Source organism: Aulonocara stuartgranti (genome assembly GCF_965226115.1).
Source record: "Aulonocara stuartgranti genome assembly, chromosome: 9".
Lineage (NCBI taxonomy): Eukaryota > Metazoa > Chordata > Actinopteri > Cichliformes > Cichlidae > Aulonocara > Aulonocara stuartgranti.
Window position 1 is genome coordinate 20853093 of NC_138960.1, and position 22661 is coordinate 20875753.

Sequence of the window (22661 nt, forward strand, 5' to 3'; positions counted from 1 at the left end):
TTAGCACTTTAGCATGCATTACTATACTGGCTAGACTGTATGTATGAAATATATATGTTTAGATTTTAGACTTTATTTAACTGTTCCTGGGAAATAATTCCATCACTTTAGCACCCACCTGTATAGTAACCAGTAGGCTATCAAATACAAGACCATAAATAGCTTCATATATGTGGTTAAACGGACACAAACTGGACTCTACTCTTATACTGCAAAATACATCATCCTAAAACAGCTATTTCTGAGCTCTGGAGACACTCACTGATGATGAGGGGTTGTCCTTGACAGTGGGAGTGGAGGTGTAATGAATATTTGCCTGCAACGAAAATTAAAACAAAGCCATGACAATGACACAGAAATGCATGGATCAGCAGCACAGTGAATAAAATCACTAAATGTAAACTTAAGGGGCTTTTTTAGGATGATGCCAGGCCACATAAAGACACTCTTCAGAAAACTCGAAGCTACCAGAGTTTACCTTGAGCTAATATGATCACCAAATGTGGGACAGCGGTCGTAATATGCAACGCAGATTGATAAAGCTCAAGGGGGGAACAAAAACGATCACCCAGTGAGAAGATATTAAGCCATAGCTGGTCAGTAGATCTATTTCTCCAGTCTGCATGAGGCAAACCATGAGTAATCAGCTGGCTGCGGAGAAGCAGTCACATGCTTTTCAGACCACTCAGCTAGTTATGTTTTACTGTCAGAGAGCTCAGAGCAGCGTGAGCTAAAAAAGAAATCCAGGCCAGCGCTGAAAGGGCCGCATGCCCCACTTACGAAGCGGGTCTCCCTGCCTGCACACAGGGAGCTGTTGGAGGAGTGGTGGCTGGGCTAAGGGTGGGAGGAGAGGTCAAAGTGTCAAATACCTCCTCTAAAGAGCTACAAGTGACTCATGGAAAAGGGATAAAAAAAAAATAAAAAATTAAAAAAATTGGTATGAGAGCAGGCGATAAATAATAGAAGAGCTGGGTTTAAGAGCCGCTTACCGGTTGGATAGTAGGAGAGTAAGGGGCTTCCCTGATTGGGCTTTCCGTCCTGGTGAAATCAGAGGAAGGCGCCTGGAAAAACAAAAAGTAAGGACACAAATTTAACAGCCGCTCAGTTTCACTGAAAACACAGAGCAGAAAACAAAACAAAAACAAAAAACTGTTTAGTCCAGCTGTGAATTTACGCCTCCCTAAACATGCGCTTTTCTGTGCCGTGCTCCTTCGTGACCCTCCTCCTCCTCACAGCTGTCGGCTCAGACATTCCAGTCGATCCTCATCACAGACTCACAAATACCTCACGAGGTGCCACAAGCTCTGTGCTCACAGTAAAAACATGCAACTGTTCAGCTGGTTATTATTAAAACAGGATTAATATGAATGAATTGGCCAAAGAGCGTCCTAGAGAGAAAAAAAATTCTTTCACATGAATCATCCAACTGAGAGTATTTATCTCAGAGTGCAGCTTTCTGTTAACACACCATGCTGCCTCCACACCACACTCAGGCGGGCGTCTCTCTTGCCTTGCTGAACAGCCAGGGCTGCAGCTGCCCCTGTCTGCCGTAGCCCACCGGAGGCCCCGACAGGATCTGCTCTCCAGGAGGAAGACCTTTTCCTCTGCGATTAGCCACCAAGAAAGGGTTCTCGCTGAAGCAAATCGACTGAGAGTCCACCAGGCACTCCTCTTCTTCAGGTGCAAGGGATGAATTAAGAGGTGTCGTGGAGCCAGTACTCTGGGGGGTGGAGGTCCCATCAGGGGAGAAATGGGATCCTTGAAGATAGCTGGGGTCTGAGTTCAGACTGGAGCTGGACTCAGGGTCCAAGTGGCTGAGGGACTTAGAGGGTTCATCTAAACCAAAGCCTAGGGGCTTTAAAGGAGCTGTGTACTGGGCCTGCACGGGGGCCTCCATAGGATCAGTCAGAGTGACAGAAAACTGCACAGCAGCAGAGGAAAGAGGGGGACAGACAGACAGTAAACCAGTGACAGGAACTCCAGAATACAGAGAAGAAAGGAAGCTGCTCTCAGTTAGATTAAACGACAAAACCACCTCAATTCCCTCCTCACAGGTTTGGCTGTTCTCACTAAAGTTACTGCAGAGACCAAGGGGCACCAATTTCAACAGCAGAAAACTAAATTTGTAACTCTAAAACTTTAACTGTATGTGATCTCAGGTACACTCACTGAACACCCCCCCCCCCAGGCTAACTGGTTTTTGCAGGTACTGGAAGTGCAATGATCTTCTCTTCATCTTTAATTTCCCTCCAATAGAAGTGCCAACTTAGCAGCTCCATAAAAAACATTAGTGGCCTGTTTGTAGGACTTCAACTATTATTTTCAAAATATTACAGATTAATCTCCCAGTTACAGGTACACCAGATGGGTCATGACTGGTTTATAAACAATAATAAAAATGCCAGTTTTTTAAATTTTAAATGCGTAACTTTTGATAGGATTAAACTTACAGGATAAGATGCACTTATATTGATCAATTCTAACCCTTAAAGCCGCCAATCAAATAGATTTTTCTATTAAATATTTGCTATTAAACCCTAAAAGGACTTTGGATTAGGGCTTAGTCATTTAAGCCCTGCTTTTGATCCTGAACTCATTGTTAGTTAGAAAGAACTGGATGAAGATGCTGTTTATGGTGAATGACCCAACGGGCCAGTCGTTAGAAGATTAAACTGAATGAAAACACAAAGAAACACATAATTTTCTGCTTGTGTAATGAGATATATATTATATTCATTGTGCTTAAATAGAAGGTTGCATGAATGACTCATTTGTCATCAAAATATTTTAACATTATGACCACAAAAAAAATTAATAAAGATACTAAAACTCGCTTTTTAGGGTCAGCTTGAAACTAATTAAGTACAATCAATACAATATGTGGACACTGAATACGTACATTCATGTAGTATCTGATACATTCTCTAAAACGTGAGATGAGCTCGACAGAGAAGCGTCTTGGTGCTAAAAAAAGAGTCCCTCGCCTCACTAAATCTTTCCCGAAGCCTTTAAGATACGTTTCCCAGCGGCCATCATTCAAGACTCGCCGCAGCCCACACTCCTAGCATGTGCTTTAAATAAACATTATCAGACCAGTGAGACATTCGGGCTCCAGCACACCTTCAGCTCCTCCTGTACTTAACAGTGACGACTACTGCTCGTGTCACAGCTGAGAGAATACGCAGCTTTTAAACCAACGTTCACTCTGAAACTGAATCTCGGCCATGTTCTGTTTCACATACTTAAGACCTTAAAATCGTTAAAAATCTTCTGGTCAGTTCAGACAAACTGCAGTGGAATTTATCCCACATGGCCTTGACATGTCTGGTGATAATCGAAATAGCCACACTAAGAATACAGCGAGCATTGTGAAGCAGCAAGGCAGCTCTGTACTGTCAGAGTTGGCGCTGCGATGAGGGTCAGCGAGGTGGAATGTGAACGAGTGCCCTTTTGGCACCGACACCGACTGCGAGGGACAGCTGGGGCCCGGCTGTGACAGAGCAAAGTCAGGCTGCTCGTTCGCCGGCATGCCAACGCGCTGAGCTGTCTGGGAAGTCCAAAGCAACCTGGGAACTGAAGCGTTTAAACACTTCAGTCACGGCTTTAAGTGAATGCCATGAATCAGTAACAGAAAGCAGAGTCTGAAGTGCCAGAACAAAATTTATGGAAAATGTTTTCTGTGTAAAATTAAATGATAGCTCCATTAATCAGGATTTGGGATGTCCTTAAAAACCAAATACATATTTACCAATAAAAAGTTTTACTAACAGAAAGTATCAGATTATCTTAAATGACATCTGAATGGGTCTAACACATTTTTAGTCAGGAATTTCTGGAGTACAACACTACTAGTTTTCCCTACTCTAAAAATTTGGATCGGTTAGGGCCGTTAATAGGATACGTTAGGCAACATCACAAAAAATTGATGTCAAATATAAACGTCAAAATTCAACCTTTGTAAACCTGAGTTAAAAATCGGGATGAACTTCTTGGAAAATTCTAGGAATTTGGTTAAACCACCCTTTTTATTTTTATTTTTATTTTAGAAAGGTTTTATTATGAAGGAACAGTAGAGAGAGGTTGATTTAAACACCAACAAATGGGAAATACAACCCTGTCTTCACACTCAGTTCCAATAAAACAAGGCCCTCTATACATTTATCTATTGGCAGTTTAGCAGGTTGCTCTCAGGTCTGAATCTCAACTTCTTATAAATCACATCTTGTATCACTAATATTTAAGCAGCACCTGTTCTTTTGTTGAAACATTTTTACAACAAAGCGGTGCTATGAAGCACACCCACTTGTGTTTCACCATCAAAATCAGGGCTTATGAGATGCTAACCCCTTCAATTTAAAATATTGGTCCACTATGAGTGTAACTAACCAACAAGCTGTTCTTACAGTACAGTCTGAACAGGACCACGTGTGCAGAGCAGCTCTAGCACACAGAGCAGGAACAGCTGCAGACAATATGTAGGTTAAGTTCTACTCTCACAGGTTACTGAGAAAAAGCCTGTACTGCTGCTAATTTACAACTTTCACACATAGCTGCATTATTAATGCAAATTATTTAACATTTGCTGTTTAAAAAATGTTTTTAAACAACCATATTACAGACAAAATTGGATTAAAATAAGACTGACGAGAGAACAGACAGGACAGAAAGACTCAGAAAAAACAGAAAACAGAGTCGCTTTAAATCTTTAAACTTCCTCCAGTTAAACTTGTTATACTCACTGTAGGACGGTAAAAGCACAGAGCTCTATGTTCACTCAAACGTATTCCCCTTAAGACTGGGAACTCAAACCGAAACACTTGTCTTTTCCTCTTAGGCGACACCCCCCGTCCGCCAGCATCCCACCCACCCGGGAGACTCCATCCAATTCAGAACCAGATGCTGGTTTAAAATATCACAGATAGGCCAGTTGATAGTGGACAGCTGTCCCCTTTCCAGTATCTCACCAGCTCCCCCTCTCGCACTTGCAGAATACAAAGACTGACTTCGGGCTTTGCCTTCTTCCATTCCCAAAATCTTCTGCACTTTATGTAGTTTTTCTTTTAGTCTTTCGTTTGTGATTCTTCCCGGATTACTTTAGTCTTCCCGTAAGACTCTTCATTTACTTCTGCTCTTGTTGTGTGTTGTGCAGTCAAGGTTTAGTCTTCAGCAATGTTGACTTGCGGTGAAGATCATGGAGGTGTTAAGTTCTCATAGAGGTCCAGCTGACTGACACTGGGTCTATTCTGAGCTTTTAAAGAGACTTCCTGCATGGGCCGCTCCCAAAATGCTGACTCAAGAAGACTGCTTTCTTTTTACAAACTCTGAAAAGTAAAAATCAGACAAACATGAAGTAAAACTCACCCTGCTGACCTTCTGCAGACTCGTGGTGGGCAGCGCAGCTAGCGTTTTGTAGTCGAGCTTTAGCGGTCCAGTGCCAATGCTCTGATGGGAAATAAACAGACCCAGAGGTAAGACGGTCTGCACTGAAGTTTAGTTTACAAAGAGCAGGTGGTCACATAACAAATACAAGAAATCAAGCGAAAGATCAATACTGGCACTTTCTGTATGTCTCACTGTGAGTGATTTTCCTACTCTATAGTCTTAAAAGTTTTCCAGCTGTGCATGACAATTTAAACACATGATGTCTAATATCAAAGGAAACCTCAGGGTTGTTGCATAATCTATCATTATATGTAGACTAGACGATCAAATATGTTCAGCTGAAATAGCAGCTGTAAAAGTTTTATAAAGCTTAAATAAGCCTTCAAATCTGTGGATTGGGTTATTGTTTGATCAGTACGTGAAATAGCACAGCTCCACAAATAATGTTAACAGCTATAATATCCTTCTGCGGAAAAAGGTAGCAACCCTCAGACTAGCATCAGCCTTTTAGAGCTGAAACAGCTTCTTATAGGAGTTTTATTTCCATTAAATTTGCTTTTTTTATAGCAATACTTTTTTTTTCCTTTCATAACACTACATCTCTTCTTTCTGAGACATTTCTTGTTGGATTTCCAGTGTGATTAAAGTCATTTACCTTACCTAGAGTTCAATTTAATGAGTGGGCAACGGCTGCTCAGTCCCTCATACCAAAAAGTGCTTCACAGTCAGTATTTGACCTCACTCACAGTAGATTTTCCTTAAAGTGAAACGCTTTAGTTTAAATGTTTAGAGATCTTTTTTTAAAGCGCTTTTTTAAAGATGCTGAAGAACAAAGAGAAATCCAGAACTCAGATGAGGTTTAATAAGCCTAATTCCAGGGTTTTTAAATCACCTGCACTGATCTGGAACTCCTGACTCTAAATGTATAAATGTGAACGTTTCATAAATCTAAGGGTGGTTTTTCCATGAGATTGAGTTGTTTTTAAGGATTTAAATTTTTTAAAAATTGAAACTAAAAGTCAAAAAGAAGACTGGGAATTTCCTCTTTTTTCCTTTAGGAGCTGCTTCAATTATGATTTAAGTGTTTGTACCCTTTGTTTGGTTACATTTGCAGGTGGACACTTATCAGGGCACCTCCAGCACAACTATTCCAATTTAAAGTGGGTCCCTTAAAAAAAGAAAATGTATAAAAGTTTAAGACACATTTATTTAGCATTTGTGTCTAAACTGCAGACAGGAAGTTCACCCGAGGACCTGCTGATGAGGAGTATCTCACCTCAGTCTCCTCTTCTAGCAGGCGAGTTGCCTCCTCACGCTCCAAGCGCATTCGCTCCTTCACCAAGAGAGGAAGGGGAGGAAGAGGAGAAGTACAGAGGGGAAGACACACAGTCACACACAGCCACACAGTAATGCGATGAGGGTTGAAATAAAGAGGAAGACGAGGAAAGTAGTGTTAGAGAGAAGAGAAACAACAGTGAGGAAAGTGGTATGGAGATGGAATGATTGGATGATTTTGGATCATACATAACGCACCAAAGGTAGAGGATAGGTGAAAAAAAGAAACAGAAGGGAAAGAAAGGATAGAACCCACACACATTAAAAAGTATTCTATTCATCGGCTATAGGAGCAGAAAAAGCATGCAAGGTGGGACATTGCAGGAACAGTTCTGTCAAACATGATGCCCACACAGGGTGCAGAGGGGAAGCTTCATTCACCCGGTAACAGGCAAACGTGAGGATGTGACTAACTCCACCCTGCAGACCCAGTATAATTTCTTTTCAGCTATACTGCCACAGAAAAACTGAGTTTTCTTGCATTGATTCATCTTCATCAATCTGCTCTCTACCTTTCCCAAAACAAATGATTTTCAATTTCACTTACCACTTTCTCCATCTCTTCTCGCTCCCACTGTGATGTCTCTCTCACCATCTCAGACTCCTGACGAAGACCAACATTTAACCTTACAATGCTAAAAGCTACTGTTCATCATGTAAAGCTCAGCAGAGGCAATTCAGTTTCTGTAAATAAGCCCTGGCAAACGTGGTTACGGCTAAACGTGTGCAGAGAAACAGCAGAAACATGGCATTCAATAAACCAGCAGACCCTGCATTCCTTTAGAACGGGCAGCCTCCCAAAAACTAATCTGGACAAAACAAACAACTGGGCTGGCGCATTCTGGCCGCTCCGATAGAAAGATGGGTACGTGCGGCGTGCATGCCCAGAATGAGTAAATCTGTACAACTCCACTTGCTAACACCAAACTGCTGTGGAAGCACTGTGCTGGTGTGGCAGAATTGCTGAATAAAACATCCGATTCACAGGTTGCGCTGAATGGCAGCGGCTTTGGTTAGTACACCAGCTTTGCACTGCACTTATGTGGATCTGCTGGATCTTTAAGGAGCCTCAAAAGTGCATTCTGCATGTTAAAATCAACACCATCAGTACCTGACCTTAAGTACATCAGTGATAGCAATGTAATGAAAAAATGAAGCTCATGCACAAGTGAAAAAATCTGCAGCTTCTCAAGCAGCAAAATGAACTTCAAATCATAGACCATATATTAAAGAATGAAGCCACTGTGTTGCCACCAGATGGTTAGTGAATCCTGCTGTGAAGGCGCAGGATGTTTGGAAGCTGGAGTTAAAGAGTGAGTCGAAACTGAGGGACACTGCATGGTTATAACGTAGCAATGCATCTGAAGCATGTCCTGCTTCATTATCCTAATTTATGATTCTATTGGAAGCATAATTTGGTAGGTGCGCATTATGCGCCATTGCCTGTTTATTCATCACGGAGTATTTGGAGACAAGTGTGTGTCTTCTATGCAAACTAGAGGCAACCACACCAATCTGGTAGTGACTAAAACGATAACAACAAGGTTAAAGGTTTTGTTCAATGCCCTCTTTGAAATCGATTTCACATGGCATAAGCCAGTAACCTCGCTCAGATCTACCAACTCTAGATCTGAGCGACTGTGGTCTTAGCAGATAACACTCTGCCCTCTCATCCATATAAGTTCACTTTTAGATTCACCAGCTAAACCGCTAAACTTTGAGCGTAAGGAGTGCAAAAATCAATGTTGTAGTGGCCATCTTTTATATATAGTTTATGTATAGAAGTTAAAATGTACACTTGTAGTAAAAACACACCTTCTGTATTATTTCCATCTCCTCTGGGCTCAGGTCTCGGTCTATAGAAGAGATGCTCTCCATACTGTTCTTTCGCACAATACCGGTTGCAAATGGGTTGGCAATGATACCCGGAGATGCCTGAAAACCAACACAGAGTACAGTTTAAACCTTTGAAAATGGAGATGTTTTTAACTGAAAGCTATAGTTCTACTTAAACACTCAAGCCAGGTACATGATAAAAGGGAATATACATTAGCTGATATAAAGACAGAACGATCAGAGGTTTGGTAAGTTCCTGCTGTACATAATAAACTGTACATATCCAAATCTGACTGTTCATGCCATCTCACCTCCACTGCAGCCACTTTGCCAGGGTCAAAGCCATCACAAACCAGCATGACCAGAGAGTCCCCGACAGCACGGAGCACTCGCACCGCCTCCGTGTGCGTCATCCCCAGCAGGCTGTGGTTGTTCACCTCGAGAATTCGCATGCCAACCTGCAGTCGCCCGTCCCTTGCCGCTGCGCCGGTCGAACTTACCTGCAGAAAACAGTCAAAAATGTGAGCATGTTCACATTTCTCATGTTGATAATAACCTCAATTAAAGCTGAGTCGTGCCAAGATGTGTTGCTTTGGATTGCTAAAGAACCTTTGAGATGAAGATGCCCTCATCTGTGGGGTCGAAAGGATTTCCAGCATGACCCTTGGCCCCTCCGCGAATGCTGATACCAAGTTTCTCTCCAGGCTGCTTCTGGATCATGATTTCCTGCATTCCCGGCGGTGAAGGGTCCCGCCGTACCAACATACGGATCTCCTGCTTGTTGGCCAGCAAGGCCCGCACAGCTTCCTGGTGTGTGGCATGTCGCAGGTCAATGCTGTTCACCTCTAATATCCGGTCGCCAACACGGAGCCCACATTGACTTGCCAACCCATGAGGAATCACCTGAAGAAATGAGGTGAAGTCACGGAGTCATGCAACAGGAGATGTCAGTCACTTTCAGGAGATGAAAGTGTAAGAATACACCTGTTTTACAGTAATACCTTTGAGATGAACACCCCAGGTTCATTGATACCAAAAGGGTGGCTGGCATGGTCGCTGCCTCCTACAATACTCAGGCCTAGAGGGCCTCCAGACTTCACCAGGGTAACTTCCTGTTAGGATTAGGTTAGATTGGCTTTACCAGAAGATTTGAAAAATAATTTAAAGCCTGAATGTAAAGACGACGACTCAAACATCACAAGTCAAATCTACATCTGTTATAGTCTAATAAATATCAAAAACAACTTTCTATTTAACAACACCATTAGTGCTTTATTGACAGCTACTAACTACTCAAGCCTTCATACCATACACCATCTTCTCTGGAACTGGACAGCAATAAGGATAAGGCGAGGCCACATAAACAAGCATTAACACTGAGTGCTTCAATGACGTTTCTACAGCAATGGCTACTAAAACGACTAAACAAAAACCAAAACTATTCGACACACAAGTCAGTCCTCGAATTCTCACCTCGATGGGATACTCGTCCTCCATCCGGCTCAGATGGTTCCCGAGGCTTTCCTCGTCCTGGTCTGGAGAATCTGATGGTTCTGGGGGTGGAGGGGAGTGGGCTCGTGCCCGGGTCTGACCTGGAGAGCCCCCTGGTGCATTCAAGTCACGCTCCACCAGGAGGGCGATGGTGGGGGAGGTGCCGGTAAGGAGCGCTACTGCCTGGTCATGCCTGGCCTCTGTCATGTCTACACCATTGATCTGGATTCACAGTAAAACCAACCGCGGAGGGTGTCAGCCCACCAGGACGCTCCCACTGGTCATTTGCTACTCATAGGATGAATCTTTGACAACAAACCCAGCCTGCCAACAGTCGTTTCTCATCGCTCTCTCCATTCATTACCCAAAATGAAAACTGAATGTTTAAGTTCTAAACCGATCTGATTTGTAATTCTGAGATTTTTCAAGTGCACCAAAGCGAGTTATTTAAAGAAGAACCAAACACCTACACAAAGCAGCAGGATCTTATACGGAAAGTGAGGGGTGCTGCAGGCAATTTAAGATGGCAGAGCGTCCCTGAGGGAGAAAAGCTGCAAGCAAGCAGAACTATTTTTCGTCAAACTGCCTGAAGTGAGCTCATGAATGCCCATGCTGCTATCTTTTCATGTAATCAGTTCAGCACTTCTTGCCTTTGTTTACTTAAAACTTCAGTGGAAGTGTGTAGCTTCTCCAAAATTGATCTTAAGTCCACAAAGGCAACAAGAAGTCGTCAGACACCACAGATTAACCATTTCATTACTGTTTATGTGTGTTTTAGGATCAAATAAATAGGGGTAGCTTTTAGGCATGCAGTCTAGTCCAAAGTGACAAGCAGAGGTCGGCACAGACCCGACAGTACCAGCTCTTACCACGGGCTGACACACTGCAGCTCCTGCTGTTGTGGTAACTCGTGTTCCACAAAATCAGCAGAGCAACAGGCTCAGCCCACTCCACCCCCAACACCATACCCACCACCAAGCAGGCAAGGAGATGTACTCAATGCATTAGTGAGCATGCACAACAGGAGAGCGTGAGAGAGGAAAAGAGAACCAAAGAGAAGCCAATGAAAGAAAAGAGGAAACCCAGAAAGAAGGCAAAGAGGACCATTCAGGAAGCTTTTCTGTGATTACAGAGAGCAGGAAGTGCAGTAAAGAAACAGATCTGATCATCATCAGTTCATTTACAGTAAATAACAAAGTGTGCAAATGTGCATGTGACCAGACAAAAACATGCGACAGAAGAGTTGCTAATACGCAGAAAGATACGGGAGCACAAAGCAAAGCTTGGAGTGGGATGAAAAGAAAGATCATGCAAAGGCTAAATGTTTTAATATTTAACTAAAGCAAATAAAAAATCTTCATCGAATCCAAATAGAGAATGACTTTCATATGAGGACCGTATCACTAACTCATGGACGTGATGTGTGAGATTTTGATGAGATAACCTTAAGGATGGAAACACCATGTCAGTCACACAAAGCCTAAAACTGACTTATGAAAGCAGCGATGCTGGCACAAATGACACAGTTTCACAACAAAAATGGAACAAAATGCAACAAAAATGTCAAAAAGTAAATGCCGCATTTACCAGATGTAGGAAAAATGTTGTATCGCTGTTATTCTCACAACACAAAAACGATACCTAATTGTTTGGGATTCATGTCTAAACTTATTCCTGTTTGTAAAGAAAGCCCTGCTTTGATCACAGTCAACACTACAGTGTCCAGATGGAGAAGGATGGTAGTACTCACAGAGATCACCCTGTCGCCCACACGCAGCGTGCTGTCTTTGTGTGCCGCTCCGCCCTCTGCGATTCGAGAGATGTAGATTCCCTAAAACAAAACAAGACAAGGACGACTACTGATTTAAAACATTTCTGCACATTTGTAGATAACTTATTTTTTACTCAAACATTCTCATATACTGCAACTAACAACGGCATCATTCCGAACGATGGCTACAACAAACCACAGACCTATATGTAAACGCTCGCACTGAAAGAAAAACTGAATTTGTTTTCATGACTGCTGCAAAATTGACATAGTTCGACACATTAGCAGCCCACACTGCCAGACAACACACAAACAACCTCTACATATAACTGATTAACAGGTCAGCGCCAAATAGTTAAAACGCATTAAAAGCCTCGACTGCCAGCAGCTCGTTACAAAGTACGAGCGCTGAAACGCTGTCCCCTTTGCTCAGACACATTACACCGTTTGTACACCAATAAAAACCCAGCCTAGCTGCCAGCCTGTCCCACATGAACAGAATGTGTAAACAAATGCATGTGCAAAGTCTAGTGCACCAATTCACATCCACCAGGTGAGTCACTGCATCCACTTCAAAAGGCTTTTTGAAAGGGAGGAAAGACTTACAGTCAGACCCGCTTAAACCTTATGTTTATGACTCCTTCCCTCTTTGTGGGCTCCTGGAGCTGCTCGAGCTGCAGAGCAGCAGTGTGCTGGCCCAAATATACATATCCAAATTACAGCAGGCCTATCGAGTGTCGAGGCTGGCTATTCATATCGGCGTCTCCCAGGAGATGACTGTAAGCGCTGTGGCCAGAATAGACGGCGTTAAAAGACAGATTCGCTCTGACTGAGACTGTTACTGCAAACATGTGACTTCACTTCCTAACTTTCAAACCACACTTTTTGAAAACCCTTTTATTGATAGTATGAGGCACTGTCTGCAGTTTTGGATGTTTTTTTAAAATGTCTTTTTCCTCTATTCCCTTCTTCATTCCCCAGATTTGGACATTGACAGAAGGTTGCATACATCACACGAGTAAAATAAAGCAGCCATCACATCTCAATCTGAGGAACCAAACAACTCCCTCAAAGAACTGAGTCAGTTCAATGAAGTATTGTGTTAAATCATCTAAAGATGAATGACAGGAATACTTCTGTAATGCCATTTAACTGATTCAAACAGAGGACGCTCTGCTTGGATGTTTACACAAACTTGCATAATGAACTACAACATGATACAGATCTCAGACAAACATCTGTCCCTTGTGCTGCTTATTTTAACATCAGACATGACACTGTGATCTGATAGTCTCCTATCAGGCTAAATAAAACTCAGTTAAATATAAATTACTCTTACTTACAAAGACAGATTAACGTAACCGCAGCCTGTTTTTCTACATATCAACATTTTTATTCCATTTGCGAATAAATTCTGCCTCATCTGTCACATAATGAATTTAATGTCTGTACTGTCACAACCGACACCTCTCTGCCTCTGATGTCAGCACTATGAACTTTATGATGTGTATCTGACAGCTCAATATAAGAAGTGATCTTCAGAGGATGAGAAAAAGGTGGATAGGCTTTCCCTTAGTGATAGGGTGAGGAGTTCAGTCATTTGGGAGGGGCTCAGAGTCGAGCCGCGGCTCCTCCACATCGAAAGGAGCCAGCTGAGGCTCTTTTATTTCTTTTCTTTTCTTTCCTCACCGTGTCCCCTGTGCGGTACGCCGTGGAGCCTTTCCCCCCTGCGATGCTGAATCCCAGCCCCTTGTCATTACGGATGAGGCAGGTGGAGAACCGCTGCCTCGGCCCGCTTGGACTGTTCTCCAAGTTAAAGGCAAGGCCGCTGCTCCGCCTCTCCCGTGGGAAGTAGTCATCCTCGGGCCTAAGCGGTGTGGTGGTGATGGCGTTCTCTGGTTCCACCATGCGCTCCCGCAGCACTGTCATGGAAACTGTAGCACCGGAGCTGCGGAGAGCTTCCACTGCTGTGTGATGCTCAGCTTCGTGGAGGTCCACTCCATTTACCTGAGACAAGGAGATTGTTTGTTTTCTGTTTAACAAAACAAACAAAACACTCTTCTAGTCACCCTCCCTGTCACACACACAGACATGCAGATGTTTACCTCCAGCAGTTTGTCTCCCACTTTAACTCCAGCTCTGGCTGCAGGACCCTCTTCAGACACTCTGGAGATGAAGATTCCCTAAAAGCAACCAAACATTAACACAGTCAGTCTGTGACCTCAAATACTTCCAAACCTAAACAAACCCCAGGTACCCAGCCCTACCTCGTCATCTCCTTTGTAAGGCGTGGATCCTTTTCCACCAGCAATGCTGATGCCCAGGCCGCCTGTTTGTCGCACGATGGTGAGGGTGTGCTGCAAGTTGAGGACGGGGGAGTCAACAATACTGGGAGTGAAAACCCATAAAAAGCCTACTCATCTTAGGGCAGATTAAGAGGAAAACGAGCCCACGGCGATTTACTTTGTTTTGTTTGGGTTTATACAGGGTGTATCAAAAAGAATTATCTGATTTTGAAAGGCTACATTTTTTAAGTAATGGACAGAGAAAGAACCATGTGGTAAATTTTTAAAATGCATGAATATAAAGTTTTATGCAAAGCTTGCAGTGTCAAGTGCTCAATGTGCCTCCCTCCGGACGCATGGTAAATGTCCATGACATAGCCAAACTCCTTCCATACTTTAGTGAGCATTGTCTGGAGTCAGTGCTGTTGTTATGCTACCTACCGGCAACCACATGAAACTCACGAATGTGCTCTTACTCATGGTACGTGTTTCGATAGTTGATCGGTGAACAGCTGCAGGTTTAAAGCACTTTAAAATTGGATGATTCTTTTTGATGAACCCTGTATTTTAAGTCGTGGGTAACCTCTTTCAGCAAGAAGGTGGCGTCAATCAGTGCTGCACCCTTTGTTTTTGCTGATGGATAAACGCTGACTTCAGTGTCAGTTTATGGGCCTATGCCAGTTTAAATGGGAGGCAGATGGCTTTGTGTTTGCCTGAATTTGATTTAAAGCACGAACAAAAAGTTTGACCCAAATCATCCACCAATTAACCAATGAACTGACATGGGACATGAATTCTAACACACTGTGTAAAAATGCTTCGGCTGGACTCAGTGAGACCAACATTTTTCCCAAAACAAAGTGTATTATGTATGAATTGGAGTGTAGACTTGTGTACATTATGCATACTTGCAGGCCATGCAAAAAGGGGAGGAATGGAGACAAATGAGGTACAGATGGAAGGAAGTAACAGACAACAGTTTTAAGTGCCCTAAAGGTGGAGTCCTTGCTTTGAGACTCCAGTGTTGCTCAGTGTGACAAGAGCGAGAACAAATGTTTCTTGCAAATTTTCATCACCCACACTAAACATACTAAATGTACCGATATACAGTGAATCATGCAAAAAATAAAATGTAGATGGAGGGAATAAACAAAAACAAAAGCAAATCTGAAACAAGCTCTTTCTTGCACTTGAAATAACAGCCATGTGTTACAGATTTACACAATCAAAAATCGACTTTGTCATCCATCCACCGGTTATCCTGTTTGGAAGCTGGATTAAAACCTGGAGGAAGTTGGGAAAGTGGGTTTGCCTCATCAGAGTGTAACCAGCCCATTCATTCCAGGGTGACAAGGCACTGGACGGGATGAAAAAGGAGCAAAGCAGCAGAAGCAGAGGAGAGGCAGGGGAGAGGCAGAGTGTGCCAGAACCTGGACTGACTGAATATCTGCAAACTTCAATCCTTATGGCACTAACCCTTTTATAGAAGGAAAAGAAAAAGATCTGGTTCAGCCTGAAGAGGAGAATTCAACTACTCAATAACTGGAAAGGCCAGAGTTTCCTTCAAAATAGCAATATGTGCAAGCTGTGCAAAACTGCTGTAAATGCACTGAAATTAACCTACATGTTTAATCTATATGCAAAAACATCAGATATGGTTGATCAATCTGCAGCACGTGCAATGATAAGAATACCGACTCCTCGCTGAGAACCTGCTCTCCGTGTTTTCCTCACACTGTTTATTTAACAGAGGAACTGGTGGTATATATTTTTTCCTCTTTGGTGTGTATGTTCAAATACTGAGGGGGCGGGGTTAATTAATCACCAGTTAATGATGACTACCTTGTTTTGAGGTGGAAGTAACAATCTTACTATGATTACAAAGAAAAAAAAACTTAATTCATTCACTGAGTTCAGGCAATTTATTAAACAAATGCTGTTTTTCAGGTATGACCTGTGATTGGTTTATTATAAAACCCAGAAGGGAAGGATCAATGGAAAACCACAAATGTTGTGTTTAAAAGGCCAAAAATTAAATTAAAAGTTAAATGTTATCAAGTGCCTGGCTCTCTGCTTTAGACTCCAAAAAGCACAAAATGCTGAGAATGAAACTCTCACTACATGTTTACTATCACAGGGTTAAAGTGTCCACACTCCAGCTGTCCAGTAAGAAGAAGGAAGAAATAAATAGTGTCAGTTTCAGTCCTGTATTCAGGTTCTGCCACACTGGCCCCTCCTGTGAATGAGCTGGGATTAGAGGGGTTCCCTAGTGATCGGCTCGGATTAACCGTGGATTTCTGTGGGAAGTTTTCTCCATTTCTGAGTATGGGTGGACAAATGAATGGGTGAGTGAGGGACGGAAAGACAAGAGTGGATGGGAAAGAGTAGGTACAGACCTCTTCCTCCTCAATTCGAGCAGGTTCAATCAGCAGATTATTGACTTGATCAAATGACACCCCCTGTTAGGACAGGAACCAGCAAGAGGCATGCGGATTAGTCAGGCCAAAATAAAAATATGCACACAGACAGACACACCCAAAAAAAAAACAAAACAGAACAAAAAAAATATAAAAACCTCCAGACACACCAGACACTCAACACGCCACTGTCTGCTTGCAGGTTGTGAAGCAGAAGCGAATCCACACTCACTCCCCAGCCACCAAAAGCAAAATACAGGCAGAGGTGGAAAGACAAGACCAAGGAGCTGAGCCAGAATGCAAAAAATACAGTGCAGAGAGAGTGGACAAAAGAAGGCAAAAGCTCCCAAACCACAACAAGCCCAGCCTCCACACCATCAAGAGCAATTTCCTCCAGGAGCAAGACTTAAATTTAGGTGAAGAAGTCAGTTTCAAGCTAAAAAAATATAAACATAGCTAAACGATTCACAGAAAGTACAAAAGAAATGATACAGAAACTGATTTACTAGAAGAACAAAGTCCCTACAAAAATCCAGTGAAAGAAAATACGACCATGTGACGCAAGCCAGGCTCATTCGATGTTGTGTTCCAGCTCTGCCAGTACATGTTCTGGTTGGTCCGAGTTCAGTCACCCACACGCACGCACACATCCATACCCACACACCAAACAGATTCATGATGATGTTTGATCATTAGGTTAAAAAGGATTTCTACAATTAGCGTGACACAAATTAACAGATCTCAATTTAATAAGTCTAATGATCAACAAGGACATTCATTGATAAGCAGCTCCCGAGCATCCTTCACTCGTTTCATTCATACTTTACAAGCATACAATGTTACAAAAGCAGTGTGCAAGTGTCAATATTCAATTAAATCAGCAGGTAACTGATGATAAGGCGCGCCAGTGTTGAGCAAGAAAGGCTGAATTTATCCACAAAGAAAAAAAAAAAAAGGTTTAGACAAAGATCTGAATGCAGTCTTGTATGGAAACAAGGGATCACAATGGCCTGTGGCTGATTTATGCCGACATGTCTGCATGCTTTCTGTGGGGGAACAGGCTAGGAGAGGCAAAATCTGAGGGGGCCAGATGAGGCTGTTGGTGAGTTTGCGATGAATGTAATGCATCACCCTGGATTTATAGCACAAGGGCAGGGCGGCTTCATCTCAGGAATGACCCTGCATGCAACGCCACATCCATCTTAAGTGAATGCAGCTTGCAAGGTGGCAAAGGCTCTCCATGCATACAATATCAAATGTTTGCAAAGAGGCAACAAACAAGGAAAAATATATATGTAAAGTTTTAAATCCTAAAATATGCTGACTTGGTGTGTACTGCATGTCCTGCTGTGATGATATATAACACTTTCTACATTCCTGAACTGCACCCTGCCAGTGTTTGGATCTCTCTTTTACCTTTACTTGGCTGGAGTTGACCTGATGCCGGCTGTCCTCTGCCTCCTCCACTCTGTGGCGGTGCTGAGGAGTGCCATCACTCTGCTCTTCCTCCTCATCCTCCTCGTCCTCGGCAGCCTGAGCAGAAGAGTTGAGGGCGTCGGGACTGAAGCCCTGCAGCAGAGCGGCCACAGCCTCAGGTTTGGGCAGCTTGGTGATTTTGAAGTGCTTCTTGTAGTGTGGCGTGTCCTTTCGTATCAGACGCTTCTCCATGGGCCTCTTGTCTTCCTCGTCACTCCTCTCGCCGTCCTCGCCGTCCTCTTCGTGGTCCTCGTCCCCACCTCGGATGATGGGTTCTTCTGCAAAGTGCACAGTGGGCTGGAGAAAAGAAAGGGAGAGGATTTTAGAGTCTAACAGAAACAAAGACTGAATCCATGAAATGAGGAGAAAACCTATCCACCATTTACCTCAATGTACTCCACCTCCATCTCATCAAGGTCATCCTCATCCTGAGGGGAAGGGCCGTCCACACGGTTCTCCATGTGAGAGGCCTCAGTCACATTTTGTCTGTCCTCGTGGGAGGTGGCCGACAGCGTGCTGTTAGACACCTGTGAGTCATGGCTCTGATTGGAGAGGTCACTGAGCCTTTTTCCCTAAAAACAATGACATCATTTTTATTATATCAGCATGTACCACAGCAGCAGCTAGTCAGGCAGTATTAGAGCAAATTTTGAGTTTAGTTGTTTGTAATACTGGAGCTGAGCAGCAAGAAATGAAATGCTATTTGCTTATTTTTTTTTATTTTTTTTTAATTTGGTGGTGACCATATTTCTGACGTTATGTACCTGTGGGTCCAGGGACTGATCCTCGTCCTGTCTGGATGTGTAGGCTTCATTCCTCCTCTCTTCAATCCCTTTCTTCATCTCCTTCAGCTCACTGGGATGTGGTGTGGCTCTGCGCTGAAGGCCCTGAAGAAGAAAAAAAAAAGGCATTTTATCTGATTTTCCTTTAAGCACGACATTATTCTTTTTTTTTAGCTTTTGTGCTGATGGGTCAGGTTTGCTTTGTTTAGTTTTTACTCACTCTACGCTCTGCAGCAGCCTCATCATCCTCATCCACCTCAGCCTTGGTCTCCTCCTGGAACTGGATGACCGACACTCTGTTCAGGTTGCTGTCTGTCCAGCTACCATCTACACTGTTCTGCAGCAGGTTCTCTGCAGATAAAGAGAGAGGGCAGAAGAAAGAGTGTGCCAGTTAAAATAAACATCATCTATACATGCGTCTAACAGGTCTGAATACTCAAATGCTTATTTAAAGCATGTTGCTTACCTAGGCTTGGGGAAGGCTGCTGGGGTAGCAAATAGCAGGTTAACACTTTCTCTCCTGTTCGCTCATCGTCCTCTGTCTGGAACTTGAGCATTGGCTGAGACTGGTTCTCTGCGAGCCACATGGCCTTCAGGTTGAGGTTTGTCAGGGCGAAAGGCAAGTTTTGTAATCTGGATAAACGTAAGGTCAGGACAGATAGATGAGCTTAAAATTTCTAAGATTTTTAAGGTGGATCTATTATTTATTTCCTTCTTTCCTGTCAGTACACTCAGAACAGCACATCAGCTGGGCTGGCGTCTTTGTGAGACAAACCTGAATTTCTTTCAACATGCCTGTCAGAGCCAATGAGACTGCAGCAGGCATGGGAGACATTTGCGCTTTTCCTCACATACTGTGGTCTACAGGAACACTGTCATGGTTAAATGGCACTTTCCTACTCCTCTTAAGCACACAACATGCCTCATTCACCTACTCGCATGCATTCAGAAAGCAACTTGCCCGAGGATACTTTGGGATGCAGACTTGAACAGCCAGGGATCAAACCACCAACCTTCTGATTAGTAAATTACCTCCTGGTGACCGGTTGTTCACACCCCACCCCAGTTTGACAACCCTTGCTGTAAGGCCACTCTCTCGTTAAAACAGTGAAATGAGGGGGCAGCACGCACCAGTACAAGACTAGCTGGGATTATTTTGACTTGCAAAGAGACTGTAGGAGAATGTAAGAATAAAAGTCTCTGAAATAACACTTTGACAGCGATAATTATGCTTCAGATCATTCTAGTAACAAACAATTTGCACAAAGTCATACCTGTGATGAAATTACGAACTACAAGGGCAAAAGTGTCGGTGCAACGTCTTTGTTTTATCTATTTTGGCAAAGACATTCTTTTCAGGTCTTCAACCTTTGCTGTGAAAGCTGCTGTGCATTATTAACGGTCTACGGTGTTAAGTAAGGGTACCTGTTTCCAGCCACATCCAGCACATGCAGCTCCGTGGCATCTGCAAGCTCAGCAGGCAGTTTGCCCAGGCGATTGTCTCTCAGTGAGAGGACGTTGAGGCTGGCACAGCCGCCGAGCTCTTTGGGCACGCTGCCCAGCCGGTTGCGGTCTACATTCAGGTTGGTCAGCTTCTTCAGCTTGCCCAGCGAGCGAGGAAGCGACTTTGAAAGCGAAAGGGAGGGAGACGAAAGCCATTAATGGAATCAGTGATTCAACATAATTATTGTTAATGGGACTTAGTTATTAATGGGTGTGCATGAACCCCTAATAGGTCAAATGCAGGGCTGCAGGAAGCAGTTTATACTGTGCGTCCCTACCTGTAGCAGGTTCTCCGTCAGGACAAGTTCTGTGAGGTTTTCACACTCGCCTATTGAATCAGTCAGATGGGTCAGTCTGTTCTGGTCCACCTTCAGGATGGACAGCTGTTTCAGAGACCCTGCAGACAAATCACGGTAACATTTAGCAATACACAACATCGTACACTTCACTACTGGGCTGCACTATTTTTCATTCAGATCACATACGTGTTTCTTAATATATCTGTGTGTGGATGTGTGTGATTTTGAGCAAGAGTTTTATGCAGAAAAGCGTAAATGAAAAACAAAGACAGAGGCTGCAGTGGGCAGTTCTCACGATTCTTAAAATCTGTTTTACTTCACTACTAAGAAATTATTTGTATTCTTTCCACAGCAAGGGCAAAGAAGAAGGAACAGCAGAAGCACAGACTTAGCCCACATTACAGCTTATTTATGATGCACCATCTAAGCTGCAATATGTAGACGTGAGTTTGCAAGACTCACGGACAACATACTGTAAAATATGTTAATCTAATTAGTCCTTGCAATTAAACACATATCTGTGCTTCATTGGCATTATTTTTCCAGTAGGGGGCAGTGCTGTTCTTGTTTAAGATCACACTAGAGCCATATCCCAGTGTATACTTAATATGGCTTCATGATTAGGTGCAAAAACTTTCACTGACAAGATAACACACAGTTTACAGGAAGAACATTATTGAATTATTATTGAATTACTGAGTTAGTTACAAAACAAAGGTAATAAACACCAACACCAACACAGAAAACAAGCCTGTCCCTTCCCCTGGTGTTTCTCACCTATGCTGTCCGGGACGACCTCCAGCAGGTTCTGTGTGAGCAGCAGGTCTGTGAGAGCCAGGAGGCCATTCAGCTCTGACGGGAGCTCCTCCAGACGATTCTCCGACACATCCAGACACACCAACCTACGAAGGTTTCCCAGCTCCTACACACACACACACAAACACATAAATTACCACTTACAGTGAGCTATAGAGATACAATACAATCCAGCAAACAAAAAAAGAAGAAAACTGCTAGTGGGAGTAAATTCTGCATGAACGCAACAGTTTGGAACTTCATGAAAATCAGGACATTTAAACAAACAAACAAAAAAACGAAAAAGCTGTACTTACTGGTGGTAATGAGGACAATTGGTTACGGTCCAGCCACAGCTCCCTTAGGTTGGGGAGAGCGCCGAGGGTATCCGGCTAAAGGAAAGTAGGGGAGAAAAGAGAGTGAGTGGCCATATTTTTATGTAAAATCTAATTTGTGTTAAAACGGCACGTTGTGCAGATCGTGCTTCATTTGAAATCTGTTAGAGGGGCTGAGAATTTGGAAAAGAAAAATCATGTGACATCTGTGGATGACTGTTACAGAAAGATCTGATGTCAGCCTCAGTTATACCATAGAGCGCTTCAGATGCTTGAAGCTGAAATCAGCGCTGACTAGCACGACTCCCACCGGATTCCGACTTTCAGTTTGACTTTTCTGACACATCAGTACCAGGTGTGCTTTCTTACCATCTCTCTTCTCTGGCAGCTGACACACACACGCACACACACACACACGCACACACACACACACGCCTCACCAACAGTGCCGTCTTCTTCTTGTCACTCATCACTTTTGTTTTATTTGGTCATTTTTGCACTTCACTTGAGTCCTGGCCATCTGGCAGGTTGTCGAAAAAGTTCACTAGCTCAAGAAGTTCTGTTGTCCCGTGTTGTCCACGTCACATGGGCAATCGTATAAAAAACATTCCCATAAACCTCCCTCTCGCCAGGCACCTCCTCCAGTTCTCCCTGGGGAATTGTGTGGTGTTCCCAAGACAGCTAAGAAGCATAATCTGGTCTCCTCCCAGTCAGATGTACCCAAAAGTGCCTTATCAACTTCCAGAAGACATCCCAGTCAGATGTTTGTAACACCTCAACTGGCTGCTTTGGATACAGAAGAGTAAAGGCTCTACTCCGAGTCTCTCCTAAAGACTTATCCCTAAGGGTAAGCCCAGAAACCCTTCAGAGGAATCCACCCACAGCCCTTGGATATAGTTGAGGGTATTTAACCGGTAGGCTCAATTAGCTAAAGTACTGCTTCAGCTTTGCCTT

The 22661-nt window shown here is 43.3% G+C and overlaps 2 protein-coding genes across 15 annotated transcripts in view; both read right to left on the reverse strand.

Annotated features, from left to right (window-relative positions):
* The window catches only part of scrib (scribble planar cell polarity protein), an 80444-nt gene that overhangs the window by 15056 nt on the left and 42727 nt on the right, over positions 1 to 22661 (reverse strand). For 9 of the 14 annotated variants that reach the window (XM_082546230.1, XM_082546224.1, XM_082546229.1 and 6 more), the window contains exons 7-30: positions 21690 to 21764; positions 21355 to 21499; positions 20557 to 20675; positions 20201 to 20400; positions 19242 to 19408; positions 18996 to 19126; positions 18758 to 18880; positions 18380 to 18565; positions 17934 to 18290; positions 16497 to 16559; positions 14083 to 14172; positions 13921 to 13998; positions 13505 to 13822; positions 11795 to 11875; positions 10027 to 10266; positions 9555 to 9665; positions 9163 to 9456; positions 8865 to 9053; positions 8533 to 8652; positions 7265 to 7321; positions 6659 to 6715; positions 5362 to 5442; positions 990 to 1061; positions 263 to 316 (exon numbers count right to left, since the gene is read on the reverse strand). In XM_082546230.1, the coding sequence (XP_082402356.1) occupies positions 263 to 316; positions 990 to 1061; positions 5362 to 5442; positions 6659 to 6715; positions 7265 to 7321; positions 8533 to 8652; positions 8865 to 9053; positions 9163 to 9456; positions 9555 to 9665; positions 10027 to 10266; positions 11795 to 11875; positions 13505 to 13822; positions 13921 to 13998; positions 14083 to 14172; positions 16497 to 16559; positions 17934 to 18290; positions 18380 to 18565; positions 18758 to 18880; positions 18996 to 19126; positions 19242 to 19408; positions 20201 to 20400; positions 20557 to 20675; positions 21355 to 21499; positions 21690 to 21764 (3408 nt within the window). The remainder of the gene's footprint in view (positions 1 to 262; positions 317 to 989; positions 1062 to 5361; positions 5443 to 6658; positions 6716 to 7264; positions 7322 to 8532; positions 8653 to 8864; positions 9054 to 9162; positions 9457 to 9554; positions 9666 to 10026; positions 10267 to 11794; positions 11876 to 13504; positions 13823 to 13920; positions 13999 to 14082; positions 14173 to 16496; positions 16560 to 17933; positions 18291 to 18379; positions 18566 to 18757; positions 18881 to 18995; positions 19127 to 19241; positions 19409 to 20200; positions 20401 to 20556; positions 20676 to 21354; positions 21500 to 21689; positions 21765 to 22661) is intronic. The other 5 variants (XM_082546226.1, XM_082546223.1, XM_082546225.1 and 2 more) reach the window with 4 other exon arrangements.
* The window catches only part of LOC309714095 (uncharacterized protein), a 55425-nt gene continuing 54875 nt past the window's right edge, over positions 22112 to 22661 (reverse strand). The window contains exon 6 of the transcript XR_014278804.1: positions 22112 to 22142. The gene's annotated coding sequence lies outside the window, so the exon portion shown is untranslated. The remainder of the gene's footprint in view (positions 22143 to 22661) is intronic.